Below are 26682 nucleotides of genomic sequence, written 5' to 3'. Positions count from 1 at the left end.
GATGAGACTAGGCATGATGTGATCATTTATAAGTACAAGGAATTTGCAACTGTAGGGGTCATTTCAAGGAACACTGGAGGTAGAATGAGAGTCAGTGATGTGAAGCTAAAACAAGAAAAAACTAGTTTAAATAGCTGGCCAACACTCAGGCTGTCTCTCAGGAACAGTCACCTGCAACAAGTGTGTTCACTTGCCCATATACACATTGATTTATTGCACCCCTTCTTTAATAGCTCTGATGCACACATGCACTTGCTAATCGTTGCATTTGTTGGAATACACATATGCTCTTACAGTAGCTTATTGTAAACATTAACGATGTATGGACATTTTAAGTTAAAAGGGGTGAAATCCAAGGGAGTTACACAGCTGGGGCTGAGAGGAAAATGGTGTTCATGGGATGCATTATTACTCTGCTACTTAGAAGATAGGTCAGGTGCATTTTTCCTCAATAACTTAGAAATACACAAAAAGCCTCACCTCAGATGGCTTCTCTGCTTGTATGTAAAATGTCTGAACCTTCCTTGCTTTACCTAAATCATTGAGTTGGTACTTTCTGGTTGTCGGGCTAATAACACAGAACTCATATAGCTTCTCATATTTTCAAGCCTTTTTCAGCCATTTGCCAATTCTCTCGCTCAGTTCAGGCCATGTGTCCCGTTAGCTCTGCCCATAGATGATGCTCCCTGGCGTGGTAACCACATTTCTTTTTTGTAATGTAAGACAGAGATACTTGGAAACAGAATTCAAGCCATGATCAAATATTGAAAGTGGCTTCTCAGACCCTTCTACCTCCATTTGCGAAGCAAGACTCCTTCCTATCTGAGGGAATATGCAGGGATTGTTTACGGCTGCCCTGAACAGGTCAGGAAAGGAGAAATACAGGATCTCAGTCCACCATGCAGCTAGAGACTAGCATCTCATTGCAATATGCCAATTTGAATGCTCTAATCAAAGGTCTGCTTTAGCAAGGAAAGTGCTGACTTGGGAGTTTTTCTTTGTAGAGCTCGGTGGGTAAGCTATGCCGCAGGCGCACCTTGGATAATGGAGAGACTGCCTGCTATAAACAAAACTAAGGAGGAAATAACCAGTTTGAGAACAGGTGCAGAGTAGAAATGCATTTGAGACTCACTGAAGCTCAGGATCCAATGTTCAGGCACTGGCAACTCTGAGGCTGCAGTTCAGGCCCAACCCTAGTTATGAACTTTCATGGATGGGATTAAAGCACTTCAATAAAGAAAGCCTGGTCGCTGGAGGGGAGGCCCCTGTGGGGATGGATCTGTTTCATGCACCCTCTTATTCTTGCTTCTTTTTATGGGAGCTATTTGAACCAAATGCCTCCTAAACAGCTCATGACAATTGAAGCAGAGCAGAGCAGAGATTCCTTGGTGTGGATGAAGAGTGGCATCGGAGTTTGGACACCCTATAAATTAAGTCAAAGCTGTTGATTTTGGCTGAGTTCTAGATGATGCTATTAGTGCAGTCTTCTCTGCTCCCTTAACACATGCTCTGGTAACTGGTACACGTCAGCTTGGTCTGCAGGGGAAATGGGAGCACAGAATTCACCAGAGGCTTCTCCTGCATTCAGTTCCATTTCAAATGCTTGGTTGTTTATGTAATGTTGTGAGAAACCCATGAGGGAAAGAAATTATTTATGGATTAATTTAGGAATTATGTCCAAGGCAATAATGGGGTGGAATTAAGGAAAGAATTTAAGAGAAAAAAACAGGAGAAAAAAAATGCTTCCTGAGCAATGGATCATTTTTCTCTGGGAACTGGTGGAAGCCCCAGCATTGAGACTTGAAGGGTAATGCCTGACTACACGTGCAAATAAGGAACAATAGCTCTGCATTGTAGGATGCTGGATTACCTTTGTCTCTACTTTGAGTATTTCCAAGCCATTTCACTGTATGCAAATACTTGACAAATTTCCTGAGGTCTGGCTTAAAATACCATAAGGACACTAAGGCTAGGGACTGACATAACACATAAACCGGTATAACTAATAGGAAACCAGTTTAAGTCTGTAACACAACAGAAGTTCAGTGCACATAAACCGCTTTCAAAATGGCCAAAACCAGCTTAAGATAAACCTGGATGAGTGTAGTATCAGATTTAACTGATTTAGGTTAAACTGGCTTATTGAATTTCTGTCCCAGATCCCCTCCAGATTCAAGTTAACTCAGTCTCCCAACATCGCAGGATGCTTTGTACCTCCCTTGCGAACCCCCCTTGCAGGATGGGCAGGTTGTCTTGGCCCAAGCTTTCTGCTCCGGCCCAGCAGGGAGGCATGCTCCAGTACAACCTGGCTTCCGGCCTGAAGTGCTGCAGGCATGTAGCTGCATTTCTGGACTCAAAAGTGAATGTCTGTTCACTTGCTTATCAGTTCAATCTACGCAGTTAAGACTAATCTGCGAAGACTGAATCAATTCAGTCTTTGGCTTTTTGGCTGTCTGTACTTACCCTTAAACTTTAAAATAAAGCTCATGTAATCTACAATAAAAATAAATAAATAAAAGGAGAGCACAGAAATACTGAAACACACATCCTGGATTTTTACTTCATGGAAACTTCATAACCATTACAGCTAACATAAACTTTTACAAAGCAAACTGGATCAGGCAGCTGATGGCACACGGTGCTTTGACACTAAGTACAGCACTGCAAAGGTCCAGGTGACTTCTATAAGCTCAGCTCCTGGTCACAGGCATGAGATGTTTCCCAAAAAAATCACAGAAGAAAATCTTACATACTGACTTACAAGTGAATGCACAGTCCCCCAGCATTCACTTGTGCTAATGGCAGGAAAAATAGAGCACAGCCGCATGACAAATAAACTGAAATGGATGCCATTATGTAGGTTTCCAATTAACTGCTGTCTTCTCTTGTTTAGAATTTCAGAAATTTGGCAACCAAGCCTCTTTCTCTGCTGATTTTGTTCTCTGTTCCAGGTCCATTGACAAATACTAGTCCCTCCCCAGTTACACCCCTCAAGTATCTGGTGCCAGAAAAATGAACTGGGAACAAGTTGTTTTACTTCCTTGTTGCCCCTCAGCATTGTCTGTGTTGGGAAGAGTGCTTTATAGCCATATTTTCAAATGGCGCTACTAATTCTGGGAGTCTCCACTTCCCTGGGCCTAATATTTAACTATTATGAGCCTTGTTTTTGATGTGCAGCATCTACATCTCCCTTTGATATCAATAAACATGTGGGTGCTTACAACATTACTGAAAATCCAGACCAGAAATGTTTCATTCACCTGTACCCATGCTTAAAGGATGAGGGTTGGAGTGGCATGAGTGATAAGGTATGTGGTTCACAGCCTAGAGGTTACATGTTTGAGGCCATAGGAGAAGCACTCATGTCGTGGCCTGTCAGATTCCAATAAATCTGCAAATTCTGGTGAATATCTTGTCACCAGGACATGAGAAAGGAAAGGAATTTACAGGATGCCTCAAGAAATTTTGGATTCAGTAACATCTGTCAAAAAACCAATAAAGGGTGCTCACATGTTGTCTTTTGAAGCAGTCACACCAAAGTGGTGGCAATGACTCCCCTCCTCAATGAGAGATTCAGAGCCAAATTCATGCCTGACTTAAGAAGGTGCCATTCCACTGATATCAACTGAAATTGGTTCACAGACCACAGACAGGATTCCCTACCAGGAGTAGAGTAATTCTGATCTAGATAAAAGCCCTTGACTGCATCCCTCCTATGCCTCCCAGCTCTCCATTTCTGCTAGATAGTCTGGCATCATTTTATCTGTGTGGATTTGTAACAATTTGATTCAAACAGAACCTGCTCCATTTCCTTGGCATTGAGAGTGCTTTTCTTCCAAGAATGGGACAAGCCGATCAGTTTAAAAACACCAGCACACTGATGTACATAACACAACACAGCTGTTTACATCATATTTTTGAAGCCCCCTTTATCTGCCACTTTTTATAAGCATATATACAGGACTGCCAGCTGAGAGCATGGTACTGCAGCCACAGGGAGCAGCCGCACCATTCACGCACCACTGTAGTATCTGGTAAAGGCCAGAATGACATTCAGTAATGAAGCAGCATTGTATACTAGATGCACAGGAAGGCAGGCAGCAAGGACAGCAGTCAAAGGAACAATTTGCATACACTTTGGCAAATCAGAGTTTGCACCCCAGCCACAGCTGAAGCATACACCAAGGACGTTTGCTTTGGTTCCAAACCACCACCCCTCCAAAAGGGTGTTTGTTATAACATGGAACTTCTAATTAACAGGCTAGCAGTTTCTGGGAATGATTAGGAAACACTCACAGGACATGAGGACAGTTGCTGGTGATGGGGAAGGTGTTTCAGCCCATGGGGGGAGTTGGAAGCTGCTTGTTAGACAATTTTATTTAGGTACCATGTCATGGGATCATCATTGGCTTTCAGTGGAACCATGACATGGATCTACATCATTAACAGAGATGCAAGCAATAGCCACAGCTAAGGGAAACATATCTCCCTTCCAGATTAAGAGTGCAATATAACAGCAGCTGTTGCTGTGGAGAAAGGGTCTGGGGCAAATACCCAGAAACATGGGTGCTTCTCAGGAATGTTGTTCCCAGTCCAGTGAGTCTCATCCTCCATGTGCTGGCAAAGTAAAATTGAAACAACAGTACTGATACTGTCCCTGCGTCTGCATAGCCTGGTAAAGGAGTTTAATGAGAGCAGAATAAAGATGGATGCATGAAGCAAAAGGGCCTGGCATTTTTCAGCTTCAAGAGACTGTGACCAAGCTGGTCCTTTTTGGAAAAACACTTACTTTAAATACTCAAAAAGACACCAGGCACAGCTATGTTTACTAACACACATGGTAGCTGCCTCTGCAGCACAGGGGCATGGTGTGGGGTAGCAATGGGTAACAGGAGTGCCCTTAATGTTGGGCATGAAACCCCGTCCTTAGCACTAGCAGTGTTCTCATTAATACACACTGCATCCTTAACCATTGGAACAACACAACAGAACTAACTCAGCAACGAAAACAGGTTTTCTTGAAAATGGTGCGTGATAGCAAGTAGTTTCCGACAATAAGATGGTCCAGTTCAAACTTCAGACCACTCGTCCTGGTACTCAAGCTCTGGGAATCTGTAGCTTGCTTTTTGGCTGCAAGTCCATCTGAGCTGAAAGTCCTTCCAGGGCAAAACTGCTAAAGGGTCAGGGTGCAGACAACGCCCAGAGTTCTCTGCTATTCCTTTTAGGACATATCGGTCATCCTCTGCCCAGCTCTGCAGACTGGGTCACCTTCCACTAGTCAGCATCAAACCTAAGGTTTATCATCCTACATGACAAGCATCCTTTACACACTGCATAATGCAGGAGCTCAGGGGTGTGTGTGACAAAAAGAATTCAAGATGCACATTTAATTTAACAAACAATAGGTCTGGATCTTCCTGCTGTTTTGTCCCCCTCTCCTGTAACCCCCTGGACTGTTCATAATAGTATGCCCCAAAGTCAGTGTCCAGTGGGATAGCTGCTCTCCATGGCCATATCACGCAGGCTCAAACCATCTGGGTGGTTGGAGAGGCCATTTCAGATGCAGGGAGAACTACCTGGAACCAGCCAGGATTGGTTAGTGAAATGTCTGAAAGAAGAAAGCAATCATGTGAATAAAGCCAACAACAACAAAAAAGCAATGGCAAGAGACAACCTGCCCTAGCAAAAATATATCAATCATCCAGTCGTTGCGGTCAGGCCTAAACCTAAGCCAGACCTCAGCACCCCAGCCTTCGGCATTGTCTGCACCTGACCTAGGACTTTGTGGGCAAGGCAACCCACTGTTCTTGTGGATTAAATGATGATAACAGGGTAGACAGGGCATCTATATATATGTCCTCCAGGTGGAGGGAGTGGCGCTTTAATTAAAGCAGCTCTCAGAGCCGCTCTAATTAAAGCGCCTTCAGTGTCATGTGTATTCAACATCCTGCGCTTCAAAACTGACAGCAGGCACATTTTAACTAAAGCCCATTTGACAAGCTTTGGTTAAAGCACCCCTGCCACCATTTTGAAATGTGGGGATGTCGAATACACATGACACTGTGGGTGCTTTAATTAGAGCGTGTCTGGGAGCTTCTCTAATTAAAGCACCACCCCATGTACCCCAGTGCACATGTATAGACCTAATCCAAAAGAACAGTGGGTTGCCTTGCCCACAAAATCCTAGGCCAGGTGCAAACAGTGCCGACATGCCATCACATGTCTAGGTGCCCAGAGGTGCTGATGTATCTTGCCCTGCTATCCTGCTACCAGAGCAGAGGGGGAATGGGCCCCGTCCAGTCATCACCTCTCCTCCAAGCTCCTCTGCTGGATGAGGGGAAGAAAGGCTGCTGTCAGTCAGTCTCTTTTCTTCCAAGATTTCCAACTACCTTCACTGTCTTCCTCACCACCCAACCCACTGGGGTGCAAACCTTGGTTCAAACTGTGCTCTAGGGTGTTCTTTTGTGACAGAAACGTACCGTTAATCTCAGCTCTCGTCATTTGGGAGTCTGCCTTGAGGTGAGGAGGAGCTGTGAATAAACAGGGAAAAAGGAGAGAAAACAAATTAATTTAATAAATAAGCCTAAATTCAGGTGTATGCATCTAAAGGAAGGAACTCCACAGCAGACCCGTTCAGTGATGTACAGCTCAGCACCCTCGGTGAGGAAATTGTTATATGCTCTAAGAGAGACACAACATCTATCACCTTCTCAAAGACGTACACAGCCTTTAGGGTGCTTTTGGAACATGTTGGTAATCTGAGAGTGAGAGGTGGAGGCTACAAAACTAAATTTGATTACAACAGATAAACTTCACTGTACCTAATTCAAACCCCTGCCATCTCAGATGACCCAGCAAATCTGATGCTGTCTCTAAACCCACTGCTTCATTACACTGGGCTAAATAATGGTAATGTTGTGACCTGCAACTAGATCATGTGACATCAGTTTAATAGCTATTTCTGTATTAGAAAACCACCCTCTATCCAGGCAAAAAGGAAAGACCCAATGATCCAACAAGATTTTCTCATCTATTCTATACCATGATTGTAAGCTTCTCAAGCAGTGAGCACCCTATACACACTTTCAGAATTGAACACACAACAGTGTACAAACCCACAGAAGTATTTGTTAGCACAGCTGCTCAAGCTAATCATTCAGTCCAGGTCTGGATTTTACAGACCCCACAGCTTCCCCTGTTTGAATCCACTGTTTTGGTGGATAACCTCTCTGTTATCTCTATAAAACACACATGCTCAGAGAAGAACCAGAGGGTCTTTCCAGCTTCTTGTGGCAGCGCCCTCCATGCTGAGTGCAGACTCTTGTTCATGTGTGCGTTCACACGAAAGGTTTAAGTTCCATGTATCTCTTACCTGCTTGTCCTCTGGGAAGCAGTCTCAAAGAACTTGGTTCTGGAGGCCACTCTGCAGACAAAACCAGAAAGGTTTTTTTATGTTTACCCAGCACAAGGCAGCTATTTGTTGAAATAGTATTTGTGTCAGGGAGTGATTTAGAGCAAGGCAGGGTGAGAGGGTACTATAGGAGCAGAGTGAGGATGATCAAGGCCCTTCTCACTGATAGTCCGTCTGCTCTCATACCTCTTGCCTTGTTCTTGCCTCTGACCGTTCTGAACACATGCTACCATCAATGATGCTTTGCCGTCTGTCACTTGGCTACCCAATTCAAAGCCCAACCTGCTGGGTTAAAAAACTTACCCCTATGTCCTTAATTGGCATGATTTATCTTCATTGTGTTTACTTCAGACCTGGGTTCAAATCAATTATGAAGAGAGAAATCACAGCAAGTGATTACAGACAGTAAGAGTGTAGCCTGCTACTGTTACTCGGGCACGATTACCAACAGGAGGTTCACTTGAGCAAGGAGATTTGGACCAACTGCATAACTCTGCTTTACTGAAAAGTTATTTGCCAAATAAAGCATGGCTTTACTAGAAATGCTGCATCTGCGCAGAGTGTAACATTATCAGTGCACTGAGCGCAGAGGGTTTGGAGTGTGCTTCATTGCAGGACACGGACACCCGCCCTCGCTCTCCTATGAAAATCTGGGATCACATCCCTTGTTGTCTAGATATTTTTAAATGCTTTGTGGCATTTAAAAATACAATTTGGTGACAAATGATGTCTAATTAGTACATGTCATCCTTGGTGCAGTATGTGGGGCCTTAAATCAAAGCTCTGGAGGGGAAAAAATGCCAACCTTGAAGTACATCATGAGAGACTATTAAGCAACCAGCTGTCACTAATGTCTGCTACCCTGATGAAATGGTCCAGCACAAAATGACATAGAAATGAGAAGTTTATACTCCATTACTGTATTACAGCACCAGCAGCAAGGAGTGAGGTCTTTGTGGCAATTGCCTAGACATCCATCTCCAGAGCAAATTCTTACTGTTCTTCTTAAAAGCCATCCTGTTATTCTTACTATGGTGTGTGAAATCCAGACACAGCTTTTACTCAGGCACTCTCCCATTTGCTCCAGTAGAGTTTTGTCTAACCAAGAGCTGAGTGAAATTTGAGTGGGGACCCAGAGTAATTAGTGCTAAGCCTTCCTCCAGTTTTGCTTGGAACAAATCCAAGCCAGCCTGGTTCCTTCATGGAAGTTTCACTCTTCAGTGTGGCTTGACCAGCTGCCAGCAGCTAGCAAATGCAATACAGAAGATGCTGGCAAGTAGAGTTCTAGGACCACAGCAGAAAAGGTTTGCGGTTTTGTTATACCACTACCACAGGTTTAGTTTTATTCTCTCTTCTTTTCCTTTTTCAAATACTGATGGAATGCAGCAGCTAGTGTTAGTTTGGTCTTCCAGGCTGAGTCTCATTCCCAATGAACACTTTCCAAATCCCTTAGCTGCGAAGAGTTGCCTCTTGCAGACCTGTTCATCCAGGGCTGTCTGTACAGCCCTGACAGAGATTTCCTACTTACACAGATGATGGCATTTCCTCTGCTCCTCCTGCTATTAGCTCTGGCTTCTGCTCCAGCTTCTGGGGTGTGGGGGCTCGACAGGGAGGGTCAGGGGGTCTCACTGGCGGACGTGTGATCACTGGCTTGTCTCCATGGGATCGTGCTTTAGTAAAGCTGTCATAATCACCTGAAAGGTTGAAGGTTACAAACATTGTCTACAGCGGCAGCAAAGGATTATGAAGAGGCAAAGGGGTCAGGCTAGTTAAGAAAGGAGGGGCATTTGGGGAATCTACCACCACAGGCAGAGCCAGACATTGCCATTTCAGGACAAGCTGGTTGTATACATTTGGTTTGCAGGTATTACTGCATCATTTGAGAGGGAAAACTAATCACAAGGTGCAGCGTTGCTCTTCACACCCAGGGAGGGAGGGTTCAATTCCCTCTTAGGATCTCCCTGGGTCTCTACTTGTCCAAAAGCATATTCAGCCTTTATTTTATGAAGCGATTATATATTTCCTCTCCCTCATCCATCTTCCCTTCCTCCTTCTGGCTTCCTATTCATTCTCTTCTCCCATTTCCTATTCTTTTTGAGTTTCATAGTATGGCTGGCTGACTATCCAACTCCAATTATCCATACATTGCCATCATTACTTCTTTGAACCCACCATAGCATGCTTCTCCTCTTCACCCCATTCCCTGTTCATTGGTTTGGTCATCACCATCTGGTCTGGCCACCACCAGCAGAGTATCATGGGGAAAGATGCTATTTCACTTGTGCTGCTTCATCTCTGTGAACCCTTGGCCCCTCCTTGGTCTAAGACAGTTCCATTCTCACCTTCCACCAGCACAATTTTTTCAAGAAGTATTTTATAAAGCCAGCAGAAAAATCTCATCTCTGCCCCTATGTAAAACAAGCCCTGGGACTCCAAATCAGCTCCCAATCAGAACAGAGCACATCTTTTAGAAAAATGTCCAATCTTGACTTCAAAAATTTCCAGTGATGGAGAGTTCACCATGAGCCCTTGGCAAACAGTTAACAATGTATTTCTAGTCTAACTTTGCCCTTCTCTTATCAAGCCTTTATTCCTTGTATAGGTATTTATACACTGTGACCCTTAATCCTTTCTCTGATAAGAGCAATAGATTGTGCTTCTTGAGCCTTTCACTAAAAGGCATGTTTTTTTTAGTGCTTTCACCATTCCTGTGGCTCTCTTCTAAACCTGTTCCAATTATCCAGCATTTTCCCTCAAAGTTTGGACACCAGAACAGGGAATGATAGTGTAGTAATGGTTCATTAGTGTCTAATACAGATGTAACAGAACATCTCTAATTGCTATCAACAATGTTGATTAAGAGTAAGGTACACCCACAGCCATCTGTAAAAGCCATCCTGTTATTCCAAAAACTGATTTCCTCTTCATATTCATTTGATAGATTTAAATGAGATTGGGGTATTAGCCAAATGAACCTTTCGGTAGTGCTATGGAGCCAAGCTTTGTTATTCTTCCTTTTGATTACACCCAGGAGACAACCCACAAATACACAGCATACTTTTGACTTTCAAAACATAAGACTGCGAACGTTACTGGTGTGTGAAAGCATGTAACAAGCACTGGGATGACTTAGGAAGAACACCGCTTTTATGACAATCTTATAGGAGGAATGGTATTTTATAAACAATCAACAGCAAATGCTTATTTCTAAAGTGACCTGTACATAGCAAGACTGTTCCAGACGAACATGGGCGACTCTACAAACAAGGAGACCCACATCCCTTCTTTTTCTTCCTGTACAATGCCTGCTCAGACGTGGCCCTACATCTTCTCCCTTCAGATCTGCATTTTGATTTCAGGACCTCCAGAGATAGAGGCTTGACTTTTCATTATGCCTCAGCCCACGCCTTGTGGCTAAGACTAGGCTACAGTAGCAACAATGCTTCTTAACCCTCTGACATGACAAAGGCCAGGGTGCTTTCTCTCTTCCAGCAGTAAGCAACTGGCTGAGCTTCTGTGCCTGTCTGAAATTAAATGGGCCCAACCCAAAAAGTGTCCAGAATCGGGACATTCTCAAAAGGAGGAGGGTTCAGATCCATTGATCCACTCTGGCTTATAAATATCTTGGTTTTTTGTCCCCTGTCACTGAACTTCATGAAAAGAGGTGCAAGTGAGAAAACTGGCATTTCCCTTTGCCAAGAACCCACAGGTTTCTCGAATGCCAGTATTCAGGGGTCTTTGTCACAATGCCATTATGAGTTCTGCAGAACAGCAACCTGAGCCAGTCATATCCAATTTCAGGTGTGACCTCTGTGTGTGAGAGACCTTACAAAGCAGAAAACTTACCCTCCTTGCTGTAAACCACAGGCCTGGGAGCAGGCCTCTTTGTGTGGAGAGTGGTGGTCTTTAAAGCAGCAGTGCCTGTCACCATACCATTTGCAGCCTTGCTGGCAACCTTAGATCCCCCATCCTGCAGTTTGGACACCAGCTTCCCTACATCCACCTCCAGGTACTGTTCCAGCTTGTGGTCTGAGCCAGGCCTCCCAGGATCAGCCTCCCCTGCTCGTGGCATGGGCATTCGGTTGCGATGAAGTGGCTTGGGAGCTTCTGTGCTGTTACAGATGATGGTGCCATTAGGAGTCTGGTTATGGCTGTCACCTGTGAAACCAAAAGGCAAAAAGAACAAGCATTCCAGGTGAAACACAGAACCTGATTTTTACAAGTGCTCATTCAGCTCCCACAGCTTTTGTTAATCTCTAGGTGTTCATTAGCTTTGCAAAATAAAGCTCATGGTATGTGTAATAACAGCAGCAAGAAATAAGCACAATTGACTGGTTTGCTTTCACTGTCCCTGCTGAGTGAATTATGAAAGGTAAGTGGCTTATGCCGGTGGGGAAGAATAAGTGACATTTAAACATTAGTTCAGTTTCACTACTCTTGAGCGTTATTAGCAGGTAAGGAATGGAAATGATCAATGCATGTGTAAAATCTGGGATTTTTAGAGGGATGCTGTTAACTCTGAGCTCCTGGCCAATTAACAAAAAGTAGAAGTAAAAAGTTTGCCCATAAATCTCCCTATAATTTTGGGGGGGATTGACTGACACATTTCCATATTCCTCCAAAAGGTTTCTTCTTTCTAATTGCTGTGTCAAAAACCCACAAAAAATAAATGCCCCTATAGTGAAACTAGCCACACACAGTCCAGCAAGACATGAACACATTTGTCTTGATTCAGACAAGTTGGGTTGTTGTTACAGCCACGGTGATCCAGGAAATGTGCAAGAAGCAAAGGGTTTTTTGGTGATATCTTTTATTGGACCAACTGTACAGTTGGGAGAGAGATTATACAAGCTTTGGGCACAAAATGCCCTTCCTTAGGTCTGGGAAAGCAGCAGCTACAGCCTAAGCTACAAAAAACAGATAAAACCATGGCTTGTTATGGTTAACTCTGTAAGTAAATAAAAAGATACTTAAAGGAATAGAGAAAGACTGTAAACTAGAGGAAAAAAGAACTTATGAGAAGTAGTTTCAAAACAAGAGAAGTGCAGTTGAATAGATAAAATTATGTAGAACAATTCTATATGTAGAATGACATTGTCTATTTGACTGCATGACTACATGATAGATAATGTACATAATAGATATACGATAGATAGCTTGCCCTTGATTCTTGCTCATCCAGGGAAGCACTGAAGTACAAGCTCAGCTTGTAGTGACTTTTAAGAACTATTCAAGTGCTTAAAGTTAATCACATTCTTAAGCGCATGTTTAGGTTGGGCAGATGCTCAAAAAAAACATACAGGATCTAGTGCAAAGTGTCGTCAAATGCACAAAGTAAATATACTTAAAAAACCCCCTAGAGAAAATATACTTCTAATTTCTTTCAGTGATAGTGATCTTGGGAGCAATTTGTAGCAGCAGCTGGTAATACGTTTGCAGACAGCAGCATGATTTAAAGTTGATGGTGTCCCTGCAACATGATGGGTGTGTCCTTCTAAGTTACTAACTCCTTACAAAAAAGAAAAAACAACTGAAGAGCAAAACTGAACGTGAACCAGGAAATGCTTCTATCAACCAATTGTTTACTTACTTTAAATATTGTTCTGGGGGATACCTCACCTGAGTGACCATTAGATGGGCTGTGGCTTAGACATTATCATAAGATCCCCTGCAACCAAGCTTTGGCCTATACAATCCAAGGATTTAAATGAAACACTGATCTATTTATTTTAGCTGTGCTTGGCATTACCTTTGCATTTCCTTTACTGTGCCAGAAAAAACAGTTTTATTTTTCAAGTCTATTTGCTTATTGGCATTTCTCTTTTACCTGTGAATCTGCACAATTTCATCATGATTCTCAATCATGCAAACTGTGTATTTGGTTTACACCTCTGAGGCAGCAAATGATCAGAAAACCCTGCCACCAGAGGAGGGTTCATCGAGACTGTGAGATGGTGCAGCCTATATAATGAGGTGCATTTCCTTTGCTTTCTGCCAGGGGAAATAACCCTGCAAGCCAAACAGAGCTTCTCAGCCAAAATGCTCATGCCCTTGGTAATGATATACTGTTACTACCATTTCAAAGCCTTCTTTTCCAAGGAACAGAAAGGTGGGTTCTTGGACATGATACTGGCAAATGCAATGTAAGAGGTTTCAGGTGGATGCGATGTCAGTGAATAGCTGAACTGACCTTCATTTTCTTCCACAGAACCACCAAAGAAGACAGGCCTTTCTCTCAAAGGACGCTTGGAGATTGTGATGGGCTTGTGCCTACGGGCGGCTACCCTGGGAGGAGGCACTGGGGGAGCTGCATTTTCCTCTGGCGGGCCAGAGTAGATCTGCAAGGAAGAGTGGTTTAGAAGAACATGATTTCAGTTGATCCCTGTGCTCAGTTATTTAACGATTCTCACTGTATTGAGCCAGAATGACAACCCCTGGGGTTTCCTGTGAGCCCCATTAGTCAACCTGATTTTTTTTCAGTCCCTATAGGACACATTGACAGAGAACTCCAAAGGGGGGGAAAAGACTGGACTTGTGAACCAAACCAAATAAGAGGTGGCAAGAGAACTGGATTCTACTTTAGACTTTGCCATCAATGTGTTGTGACCTGGGAAATTCAGTGGGCTTCAGTTTCCCCATCTATAAAATTTGGAATATGTGATTTCCACCACCTCAGAGAAGTGTAGTGAGGCTCTGCTTAGTACTGGAAATGGACAGGAAGGGGCTAAGGACAAAGACTCATTACTGTCATCATCAGCTATGCAGTTTAAATCCAAAGAGAGAACAGTGTTTTAGGGATGCTCAACAGGAGCCATGCACTCTCTTTCCAGAAAGAATGAGCAGCAATATTTGGCCTCTTTTGTTCAACAGCCTCGTAACCATGAGTTCAGTCATTTCTGGCTGACTTGCTTTTCAGCAGAGACAGGTGTATCCTACTCGTTGTGTTAGGTTAAGAACAGAAATGTGATTGTCACCTCACTTCCCCAGGCGCATGTGTCTCACCTGATGCTTCAGGCTTGAGTCTTGAATATAGCATTCCCAACACAGACACCCCAAAGCCATGCAACTTAAATGCAGAGTATAATGTGTGAACTATCTACAGAAAATGCATCTTACAGTATACCCTTGGGGGCCAGTCCTAACCTGCATCCACGTGGGTTGCTGGGTGCAGATTACTGGAGGGAACACACAAAAGCTGTTACAGGTCAGTAAACCTGGGGCTAATTCTACACTTGCTCCAACATAGTTTAGAAAGGCCTTAGGGTTGCTCTAAAACTATGTTGCTTGCCTACTGAATTCAAATGCATGGTAGGTGAGCCAGTGAGCATAGCAATACCTTGGAAACAGTCTCTTCCTCTTATGTGTGCTACCAAACCCATGGGTACCCCAGGGACAAGCTCAGGATGGCGGATGAGCTAGCTATGAGACTTCTACAGCACCCAGAAATTCTCCTATGCTGAGGAAATCCCCAGCTGTTTGCTTATGCCTTTGTACAATCAAAGCACCACAAAGACAGTTCTGCTGTACTTAATCAGGTAGAAACTCAGCACTGGGGAAAGCGATGCATTCCTCATTGTATGCTGTTGTGTCTCATGGTGGGGGCTTTCTTCTAGACAGATTTCCTGTTATGAATCTTTGCGCACACCCACTTCAAAAACTAACATGTAGCACTTATCTATGCCGAGGAAAATGAAAGGGGAAAAAAACCCCAAACCACGGAAGGATGAAACCTGTGTTAGCACAAAACTGCAGGGCATATCAACCATCCCTTGAAACTGACAGTTGCAGAAAAATATTTTCCATGCTGCTGACAAGAGCCAATTTAGTCTTTTGCAAAAAGCACCCAAACAAACCATCACGTTATTTGGAATTAGCACTGAACAACCCTCAGATCCAAGACTGTTCTGGGATATGGGGGCATCATAAAATAATCTTGGTGAAAATGTTTGTAGAAGCCACTGAAGGCAAATTAATTTGATTCCATTTTATTCTGGGCATCTGGCCTTTAATACTTATGTGGGTTGGTCTTAATTTAGCTGCTCTCATTCATTCAGTTGCTTTCTTCATGGTCAAAGAGAAATTGCAGTAAACTTTGAACAGGAGTTTGGAGATGTAAACTGCTACATGGAGGTGTTAATCCAACTGCTATTGAATTTTATCCTTTGGATAGTAATAGAAGTTGGATAGGGCCTTGAACGAGTGTGGAATGGGTTCCCGAGTCATGGACTGGAATCCCAATCACAATAAAATATCAGAATTGGCAACTCTGACAGCAGGAAGAACAGAAAATGAGTCAACCCTGGAGAAGGAGTGGTGCTCATGAGATACACGACTCTCACTGGCTGGGGAGGCAGGTGGGGCCCCTGTTCTGCACAGGTACTACAGTGGGGGGAAAGTCAGGGTCTCATTCAGGCAGATTTCAGTAAGAAGTAAATGTAGTGTTTTTAAAATATCATGCATGTCATTTTCTGTAAATAGAATCCTATGTGTTGCATGTGTTTTATCGAGATACTTTTGTCACTCTCAGCCGAATAACTCTGTAAAGTCAAGAAGTGGGATGAAGCAGTGCAATGCTCTCCAGCTCCTTTCCCCTTAATCTTCTCTGTCACAAAGCCCAGGCAGAACATATAATAGTGGTAACAGGAGCCAGGCATTTCTGCAATCAGATTCTCCAGGGTCTAACTTACAAGAGAAACCAACACATGAGCAGTTGAGGGTCTGAACTTTCACCAGCCAACCCGAAGGGCATTAATAGTTTCTCAAACTCTCTGTCCAGTGAGTTTGCTATGAATGCTGTCTGGGTGCATGCTCCTGCTTTTTCCATCTCATTTTGTTTGGAAGCCACACCAGCGACATTCCCTGTTCTGCAGCTATGTGCACGCACAACTCCCTCTAAAAGTAGTTAAGGGCAAGGATTCAGGAACTTCTTCCAAACTCAGATCTGTTCCATTTGGATTGCTGGCCTTTGAAATCCTGTGACACAAAGCAGCTGCTAATGCTTAATGGACTCCAACACCCCTGGTCCTGTCCTTTCAAAATGGGGATACATTTTCTCCACCCTTGAATTTGAAGGTCCAGAATGTTCCTCTGGCCTAGATGCTAAAGAGAGTGTGCTGTTACACTAACAGTCCTTGATTTAATAGCAACAGCTAAAGGCCCATTAAAATAGTGAGGATTATCTGCATCAAAGTCAAGACAAGTTTCACAAAACCTGCTGAAACAACGTCTTCATTCTTGGCCACAACATTCTGCAGAAAAGCAACTCTCGGCTTTCAGAAGAAGAGTGGAACTGGCAGAACCACCATGACCTCTTACCACAAAGCATCAATTGTAGCAACGGCCTTCTGGCTCCTTCTGAGAACTGTGCCAAAATGCAAACCTTTCTGAGATGTGAACACACGCCCTGCTCAGTTCATGCTATTTCAACTGAAAATCAAATTTAAATAATGGAAAGGTACAATGATATTGACCTAATCTCAGCTTCAGAAACAAAGGTTTGTACAGGAGTGGGAGATATTTCCAAGGAGATCAAGTTTTTAATTTAGCCGTGGCATTCACATTTGAACTGTTGAAGCAATGATTACTCATGGAGACTCAGCGAACAATTTCCTTCTCCTTAGCGTCTTCATAATGCACCCTAAAAATAATAAATCAATCCTCTTCCAGATTCATTTGAAGTGTTTGCTTATGAGTGAGCTGAAGACATTTTAGACTCTGAAGTTCCACTTAACAAGCCCAATCTAATAAAATGTTACAACTTAACCTTATAATTGAAAGAATTAAAGGTAAGCAATGAGAGGACTGGCTTAATTAAAGATTTAATTCTGAATCTCATGGGTGGCAGAATAATGATACATTTGTCCTGGCTTCCCTCTATCGGCCATAACATGGGCCTGCATCCTCTGAACATCCTAACATAAGCATCTACTTGGCTGTGAGAGATTCCTTGGGAGGGATGTCAATGAACTACAAAGAAATTGCTTTCATAGGCTTCTGGTCAGTTTCTGAATCCAAATAAAAATGTCCTTAAGTACTCAAAATGCCCTGTGGATTCACTTAATCCTATCTCTGACCCTAGCTTTTCACATATTACTGCAGAATGCAATCATTCCCTTCCAAATCAGCCTCCAAAATCCCAAACAGTTCCTTTCTACCACAAACTGTGAGTGACAGACTAAGAATTAAGGTAGTGGAACACTGAACATTCAATCATGACACAGGAAACCATGAATAACACCAGTTTGTTGCTAGTTACATGTGAATAGATATGTACATGGATAGCACCTGTCACAGTGCGGATCCAACCACAAATGGGCCTGCTAGGCACTACTCCAGTATGGATATTAAATAGTTACCATAAAAAGGAAAATCTTAGCACAAACTCCAAATGGCCCTGCTCTGTCAGTGCCTCCACGATTTAGTAATGGCGCAACCACTTTTCTAACACTGCATCAGCATCTAGTGGTCTCTACCAGTTCCTCTCTGGAAACTGATACCTGGATGGGCTACCATCGCGCAAAGCATTCCACTTCATACAGAATAAAAATGCTAGTTATGTGCTGAAGCCTCCCACAAACAGCCCCATTCCAGACCATGCCAGATGGGACCAGTCACTCTTCTAGTTTGGGTTCCTGTTCTCAGCCAATTATTGGTTTAGCGGAAGGTATAAAACTCCTTTCATGTACAGTTATGGAATAAGATTCCCGAATGGGGAAGGGTCTCTCTGATTTCATGAATGCAGTGATTTTTTTCCCCCAAGACTTGGGCAAGTCATTTAAGAAAACAGTGAAGAACATGTAATTGTTACAATTTCTGCTTCCCCCTTGTTGGATTTCTAAACAGCACAATGAAAAACCATGTGGAGAATCCAATAAAAGAGGCCAATGCTCCAAACTAGAGAGAGCAATAATACACATAGGACTTGATGGTGCAGAAGTGAGCTTTGGAGGCAAGTTCTTGAGGGCTGGCCCCATACCTTTTCAAAGTGCTCGATGAGGATCTCAACCACAATGTTTTGGAATTTGATATTCATCATTGCGGCTACGGTGTCCTCCTGAGCCCGCATGAGGGTGGGGCCAAATATCACCCCCATGTTAGACGGTGACATTAAATTCTCTCTGCTGTGTTCACACACACTGATGGAAGGAAAGAAAAAAACACAGCAGAAAGAGATAGGATTAGAAAAGAGAATGCTAAAAGCCATTTAAAAAACAGCAGGACTAATTCATTCCATTTCCTCTGTATTGCTGCAGCAGACTTGTTACCTAGCATTGTTGAGTTGGCCATAAAACATGTATCTGGCTACAACGAGTACATTCTTTGGCCGCACAGGCTGTTTGAGGGTAGTGTGCTGGCACTGTTGTTATTTGATCTCTTCAAATCTCCAGCTCCTCTTATAACCCTCTGGGATCCAAAACCCTCCGTGTTACACACACATTGAGTGAAAACTTTGGCTGGGAATACTTTATTCATCCCAGGCAGGCATGAGGAATAGTATTTTATTCTGTTTTTTTACAGCAAAGAAGGACTGTATACGAGCATAGCACCTCTGGATGATTTCAGAGAGCTCTCTAGGCAAGCTCTTTCTGTGGTTTCAAGAAACAGTTCTGTTTATTTAGCAGCCCTTAGATTTCTGTGGCATATGCAGTCCCACTGAGAAGCACTGACTGGTGAATGATTTATAAACTAAGCTAGGTAGAAATCACACATTTTGGATCTGGAATGGGAGCCAGAGCTTTGGGAGTGGGGAGTAGAGAAATCACAAATGAGTTTGCTTCCTGTCATCTAGTTCCTGTTGGTATGAAAGGCTTTCTGCCAGCATAGGTTTAGTGGAGGTTAGGCCACAACCCAGTCTTTGAAATGCCACAACTAGGACTTGTAATGGGTTCTGTCAGATTTTTTTTTAAGTGGTGACTCCAAATTAGGGAGGAGTTTTTAAAAGAATAACATCTCTTTCAAGAACTAGAGGTAGGTCCAAACCAAGACCACATAGCCAGCTTTCCTGCCTGTGAAGTAGAAGGGGAAGAATCAAATGGCACCAAGATGAACATCACCCCTTGTGACCACAAGACCAAAGCAGCCTTGTTTTCTTCTGCAAAAGTCCCATTTGGGAAGTGGCTTTTCCCAAATGGGATGGCCAAAACACATCCTTCCATTCCAGGTGTTAATTCCTCTGTCAAGTATGTCTCTCACTGACTGAAGTCCAGGTTTGAAAATCTGCTAACTTTGTGCTGCTGCAAGGACTATAAGTAGTGCTAGATGTGCTGTCAATGTGTTTAATCTCCAGTCCAGAAAACCAGGGTCTGAAAACCGGTCCCAAATCTCAAACAAACCTCCTTTCTAGCCAGGCTGACCAGTCCATAGATGTCACGTTCTGGTATCTTAGACCACATTATCTTTAATTTGCTGCTTGTCACAAAGTGGCCGTTGGGCAAAAGTGGCAGGTAGGAAGGTAAATAACACTTACCCTATCAAATGGCAGTGAAAAGACAGGCAGGCAATTTATGCAGCCTAAGTGCTCCGAGTTCCCTGGCGTGCAGTGGTTCCCCAGGCTTAATTAAATTTGCAGAGAAACAGGCTTGTTTCTCTGGCTACATAATTATCACTGTGGCTTAACAGAAAGATTTATTGGATTCTGCTTACTTGACCAGGTGTCGTATGAGGAGTTCCAACATCTCTCTGTTCTTGTCAGGGAGTTTATAAACTAGTGAGTGAATGGCTCCCAGCCTGTAATCCAGATTCTCAGACTCTGGAAAGAAACAAGACAGAAATTTTTGCCTGTTGCTCAAAGCAAATCTGTGGGTGCTGTTCTCTCAGAAGACAGAGAGAGGGGGGGAGGGCAGCTTATTAAAAGCAAATGAATGTAATTACCAGGAGAGTGAGATTACGCATCATGAGAAACAAAATGAAGTGGAAAGAGAAGAAATCAAGCTTAAAAAATATGCTCAGGGCTGTATTTTATATCTGAATTAGTGCCAATGAAATATGTTGCATGGATAGAAATGGCACAACAGAGTTTTCCTCACAGTTACCCATGCTATCTCAATCATCACCTAGCAAAATCAGTGCCAGGAGCAAAGGACAGCTCATTTTTATGGCCTCTCTCCTGAGGCTGTTATTAGCACAGATGAACACAGTACTGTACTTAGGGTACATGTGGTGGGTGAAATACAGAGTCCCTGCCCCACACTGCTTACACTCTAAAGGGCACAAGCCAGTATGGATCAATAAAATACTCAATGTAAAGAGAAGGATGTGTGATTTTTACAGCTGGAAAGCTTCATGCTGAGGTTTCTGATGGTGGAAGATAAGAGGGTTAATTTTTTTCCACCCCCCCAGCCATTATTGGTTTAATCACAGCTAACACTAATAAATCTTGGGCCTGAACATAATTGGTTGGAAGAGAAAAAATTATTTTGGTGGCAGGAAGAAGAACCTTATCCATTCTCCAAGAGCCAAACCCAAGGAGATGCTGAGCCCTTGCAGTTCCAAAGAGTCCAAACAGAGTTGCAGGTGCTCAGCATGGTTTAACCTGGATTGTTTCCTATCTGCAGTACCCTTTTCAAACATTTGCTCTTTTTTTTAAGTCAGCTGTCTTTTTTGACAAATCGCAAAACCAAGGTCACTGGCTCTGCACTCCTGCTCCAAGTGCAATTACGGGATAACTACTTTAAACCCATTTCACTTTACTTGCAAAGAGACATTTTAGCAGACTGAGGAAAACCAGTTGCTTTAAATGCGTCTTAACTCTAATTAGGCCCTGTTAGCACACACATGTGGTTTGCTGATCTTTGTGAGCACTAACAGCTCCATCAGAAAAAATACATTCACGTATTCAAAGGTACCGTGGGATCAGCATCTCTGAACAACTTGCTTTGCCAAAGAGGCCATCTGAGCAGCTGCCTGGCATCTTATGTCCCTATTTACCCATTTAAAAAATAAACATGAGGCTCAGATTGTGTCCTGTTAACATACCCATGTAATTTGCCTGACCTTTGCCAGCCAGGTCTGTGACAGTACTACAAGCCCCAGCAGAAAAATGCATTTCACACATTGGCAGGTCTTTTGAGTTCACGGTCCCAAGATAAATTCCTGGGCCAACAACAGATGTGTGAGCTGCTGTGGCCACAAACATCTGTCACCTCCTGTATTTATTAACTATTCAAAAACCTGTCCAGAATCAATTGTGAGGACAAAACTGCTTTTAGAGATTTTTAAAAATATCCTTTGGCTCTCAGACCCACCTCGAGAGCACCTGAAGGGATCCAAACCTAGATAGAGGGAAGCATGCTGAGAGGTGACTGGCATGAGGGGAAGAAAGGGAGTCCTTCCTTTCAGGAGTGCTTCCCTTCAAACCAATTAAGAAACCAGAAGAAGCAGGGGCAAGGCTCTGCTACCTAAATACAGTGAGCCAGATCCCCACATGGTGTAGGTCAGCGTACCCTAGTGAAGTGATGTCAACTGACCCTCGGAGAATGTGCTCCAATATGTAGGGATCCTGCAAAATGCCATGCCCTCACCAATTCCACAGCTCCCTGAAGTACTGAAACGTAAAGTGTCACTTGGTGATGAGCAAGGCACAGAGGCACTCTCAAGATCCAGTATCCCAGAGGCTAAATCATAGGATTTCCCATCCGTATCAGTTCCTAAATGGATGTGGCTGCTGCACTGGCTGTGGACCTCACTGGTTCCCATATAGTACAAGGGCACATGTGGAAAAAAAGAAGACACAAGTTCTGCAACTTGTCTATAGTTTCATAGTAGCTAGGGTCAGGAGGGACCTGAACAGATCATCCAGCCTGACCCCCTGCCACAGGCAGGAATGAATGCTGGGTTCACAAGACCCCAGAAGTATCTAAAACACTTCTACCTGGGCTAGAACGCCATGTGCAAAACACTCAGCATTTTCTCTTGTTATGAGAGAGAGAGAGAGAGAGAGAGAGGGAGGGAGGGAGAGGGAGAGAGATGCAGTACTTTGATCCACAGAGAATGCTGAAAAGTAGGGACAAGCAGGAGGGAAGCTGCTGGGACTTACTGGCAGCCAAGACCAGCTCTTTATGGAGCTTGTATGTCATGACGGGCTCAGACAGGTTCCTGAAACAAAGAGAGAGAATATTGAATTCCTCCAGGAGCCAGGGAGCAGCTGTGATTCTGATCTCATTACTTTATACCTGCTGCTGCTGCTTCTGATCTCATTGTGCTCTCCAGTACCAATGACTCCCAAGGTCCAGCTCGCTTTCCCTTCCTGACCCCTATGGGTTATGCTCTACTGTGCCTAGGGTTTTTACAACAGATGTACTTTTCAAACAAACAAACACAACAGCTACATTCCTTGCTCAAAGAGTTCTGGTGTTTTTCCATCACCCTCCCCACAATGGTTTTTCTTAGTAAAATGGGAGCAGACTCTCCTGCTATTGATGTTAGCTTTCTTTTGATATATTCATAAACCTGGCTCCTCCCTGAGGCAGAAGACAGACTGTGCCTTAGTGGCCAGGGCAAGGGTTGGGAATAAGTAAATCGTGAATTCCTATTCCAGCTCTGCGGCGAACTTTCCGCATGACAATTTTTCTGTCATGGGCCATGATTTTCCCCTGCCTATTAAGAGACGTTTGGACAGTGACTCTAGTAACATGAGTGGGGAGCACAGCAAGTGGATAATGTCTCTCGAGCATTTTGAATATGAAAAATGCTTGATGTTACAATATTATTTACAGAGAAAAGAAAAGAAAAGAAAAGAAAAGGAGACTGCTTTGAAACAAATTTAAAGTGTGTTGCAGTTTGCTGAGCCCCCGACTTAGGCTAGTAATTAGTTACCACCTCTCTCACCTGCCCTGGGCAGTCTCAACCAGACAGAAACCCATGAAGCTACCTGAGGTAGAATTTCAATGAGCTGGTAATGGTCTTGATGTCCCAGTCACTGCTTTGGAGATCCACGTTCCCTGGACATTTTGGATCTTGATGAGGAAAAGGATGTAAAATGATAAGACATAAATTAGCTTTGAAATAAGCCTGTTTTTTAAATGGATATCAAAATACATTTGGGCAGAATTTCCTTTCATGGCAGAGGAGCCTGCAGTGGCACGTAAAGGAAGCTGGTGATTCTTCCTGGTCAGGTAAAGCATAACACCAATGATAGCGCTGGTGGCCTTGATCTTCTGGAGAGGATGTTGCTGGGAGGGAAGAGGATGACGGTGTGTTTAAAATTAGGAGGAGAAGGAAGATGGAAAAGAATGTGGCCTTAGCACATGGCCAAAATAATAAAGGGACTGACTTCCACCATAAGTCACAGAGGTCAGGTATGGAAAATCCTAAGGGCATTGGCAGATGAATAAATTATGCCGAGTTAAAAGGAAGAAAGAAACACATACTGCATATCAGCTACTCTTCAGTCACTATTTTGTGCGTCTGCTCCTATCCTGAGGCCAGTGAAAACTACATGGACATTGCCAACTCCCAGATGAAACAGGGACCCACACAGTCTGGCTTCCACTTGCCCCAGGACAGCAGCAGACATGTTGAATAATTACTACCCACCTGCTGACATGCTGCGAGTCTCTGCACTTTTAACTCAGTATAATGTGTCTATCCGTACTTACCGTTAACGTACATGCTACATCGCCCATCAGGACTATGGATTGGGAAGGTAGGAATTTAGAAAAAATTAACAACTTCAAAATCAGTGATTAATCATCAGGAAAGTGTAACTACACATAGTATTCTGGTGTTCCAACTGTGTGGGAAGCCAATACAATGACATATCAGGATAAGCAAGCTGTTTAAAATAATCAAAATAATCATAGCGTTAGCAGCCTTTGAACAGAACATTTATACCACGTATCTATTCAGTGATGTGAAGGCAGTTGTCTGAAAGTCTACTCATGTAGAAGTTTGGTATGGACATAGCTCTTATCCTATGTTCCAGGTTTATATAGTCTTCCCCATCTGGAAAGATATTTGTGATAAGGATTCAGGTCTTGGGTATCTTACAGACCTGCCTCCGCCTTTGTGCCTTGATGCTTTGATGATTAAGCTGATAGTCTCCCAAGCTGCAGATCCGGGTCTAAGAGCAAGATATTCTTAGAGCACAGATCTAGACTATGGGACATGTTTCTTGTTGTGGTCCAGGGGTGCCCAATGTTGTTGACCTTCATAAAATTTTGCAAGGTCCTGTCTGTTTATCCTGGGTTCTTCTAAAATAGAGGAGGCAGAGTGGGGGGTTGTGTTAACAGTGGACATATTTGGTGGCTGTTTTATTGGAATTGTCCCTACAGGTTGGCAAAAGAGGTGACCAAGATAAATAACTGGACTCTACAGTAGTGCTTCTCAACTAGGGTACCCCAGGACGCTGAGGGGCTTTGAAATCCTTTCAGAGGAGCTGCTGGGAGCCACACAATATTAGCACTGTTAAGTGTGCAAACATGATTTAAAGCCAGGGATTTCAAATAGGAAGCTATGGTGTCAAGATGATTCTGATCTGTTGTAATCTTTCTGAGTTCTCTGCCACAGAAAAACTGCTTTCCTACTTTTCTGTAGCCAAAAAAAATGAGCAAAAGAGCTGGCATTTTCCAAGGGGTGCTTCGAGCCAAAGGAGGGTGTTACGGGTCTAAAAAGGTTGAGAACTACGGGTCTACAGACAGTGCTGTGGAAGCAGCAAGATCTTTAGTAGTAAGAAGAGCCAAATTCTCCCTTCACATACACTGATGTAAACAGGAGCAACTAGAATGAAGACAATGGAATTATACTAGCATAAGCTGCTGTGTGTAAGGGGAAAATCACCCCTAAGGTCCGATTCTCACCTGCATTAATGACCTTTATCCTGCCACAGGACAGCAATGGGACCTTCCTGTAAATGACAGTCAGGCCCTATGTACCTATTGGGGGGGGAAGGGAAGGGGCCCAGATTGCAACATGAATAATCTCTATGCTTTTGTTTGTACCTGCACCTGCAGTCACCACAGGCTGCGAGGTGACTCCCCTGCTGCGTTACTGTTTCCTTCACTTCTCAGTTTGCAAATGCTAATCAACCTGGCAGCACTTAAAGGACTGAGTGATAGAGCAGACTGGAAAAGTGGCTCAGAAAAGGAGAATGAAAAATGATACTTCAGAAGGGCTAGCAGAGAACAGCAGCAGCCTGGAAGGCAAATAGCACAGGGAGCTCTATATGCAAAAGTGCAGAAGTCTGTTTCACTTGGAAGCTAATCTTCCTTGTCGGTGCCTTAGAAATATAAAAACATGACAATTCAGTCACTTAAGAATAACTAACGCTTACCAAAGAACGCATTCAGAAGCTTCTGCACCTGGATATTGCTACCAACGGTTCGATACACGCCCTCAGTAATGATCCCTGGACAGGAGAAAGATGAAAACCATTCTTTTAGTGTCCTTTTGAGACTATGGTAGTTCAAAAGCGCCATCTATTGGAGCAATATTTTCTTCTAAAAAGCTAAGAGGGTGTCAGTGTCTGTGACAGAATTGAAACACTTACTCTAAGAACCACATGAACAACCAAGAACAAATAATTGTAAATAAAACAAAACTGGCCACAGACAGATCATATTGTCCTATAATGCATTTGTTTGGCAGAATGATTCATCAAATATTTCTGCAAACTGCTCAGGCTATGTAGCTAATATGTGAGCAACTGGTGGCAAGTATTCATTATTCTAAATTGAGTTGTTCACTTGGGACGTTTCTGTTCTTCGACTGGATCAGTGCAACCCTTAGAATCAGATTTCAGAGATGACTAGTCACAAATCTGAAACTGACTTCTTGCCAGTCCTGCAATATTGCTTTAAATCTGGTTTGTTAGCAAATTGGTTTGCTGGCATCACAGAGAGTAAAGACAGTCAAAGCTGATTCTTTTAAAGTATGAACCAATATTTGGAAAACTTATTTGCATTATTTACTCAACTATGTTTCCTTTCCTGAGAATGCCAGTGGTTATACAGCATGGCTGGGGTTTCTAGAGTGGGCCAGTCCTGCAATATTGCTTTAAATCTGGTTTGTTAGCAAATTGGTTTGCTGGCATCACAGAGAGTAAAGACAGTCAAAGCTGATTCTTTTAAAGTATGAACCAATATTTGGAAAACTTATTTGCATTATTTACTCAACTATGTTTCCTTTCCTGAGAATGCCAGTGGTTATACAGCATGGCTGGGGTTTCTAGAGTGGGACTACTTCTGAGCAGATTACTGTTCTTCAGACTGGGGGACAGGGTTGTGGCTAAATCCGCAGGGATGCTTTGAAAAATTAAAACTCACATACATATTATG

The 26682-nt window shown here is 43.2% G+C and overlaps 1 protein-coding gene across 7 annotated transcripts in view; it reads right to left on the bottom strand.

Annotated features, from left to right (window-relative positions):
* Positions 1-2535: 2535 nt before the first annotated feature.
* OPHN1 (oligophrenin 1) overlaps positions 2536-26682 on the bottom strand; it is a 113605-nt gene continuing 89458 nt past the window's right edge. For 6 of the 7 annotated variants that reach the window (XM_006020500.3, XM_025200117.1, XM_006020501.2 and 3 more), the window contains exons 14-24: positions 25680-25754; positions 23280-23364; positions 22446-22504; positions 20054-20159; positions 18387-18546; positions 13602-13749; positions 11258-11569; positions 8940-9105; positions 7373-7423; positions 6480-6530; positions 2536-5608 (exon numbers count right to left, since the gene is read on the bottom strand). In XM_006020500.3, the coding sequence (XP_006020562.2) occupies positions 6488-6530; positions 7373-7423; positions 8940-9105; positions 11258-11569; positions 13602-13749; positions 18387-18546; positions 20054-20159; positions 22446-22504; positions 23280-23364; positions 25680-25754 (1205 nt within the window). In that variant the 3' untranslated portion in view covers positions 2536-5608; positions 6480-6487. The remainder of the gene's footprint in view (positions 5609-6479; positions 6531-7372; positions 7424-8939; positions 9106-11257; positions 11570-13601; positions 13750-18386; positions 18547-20053; positions 20160-22445; positions 22505-23279; positions 23365-25679; positions 25755-26682) is intronic. The other variant, XM_025200116.1, reaches the window with a different exon arrangement.

The sequence above is a fragment of the Alligator sinensis genome, unplaced genomic scaffold, assembly GCF_000455745.1.
Source record: "Alligator sinensis unplaced genomic scaffold, ASM45574v1 scaffold809_1, whole genome shotgun sequence".
NCBI classification, from domain to species: Eukaryota; Metazoa; Chordata; order Crocodylia; family Alligatoridae; genus Alligator; species Alligator sinensis.
This window is presented reverse-complemented; position numbering and strand designations above follow the sequence as displayed.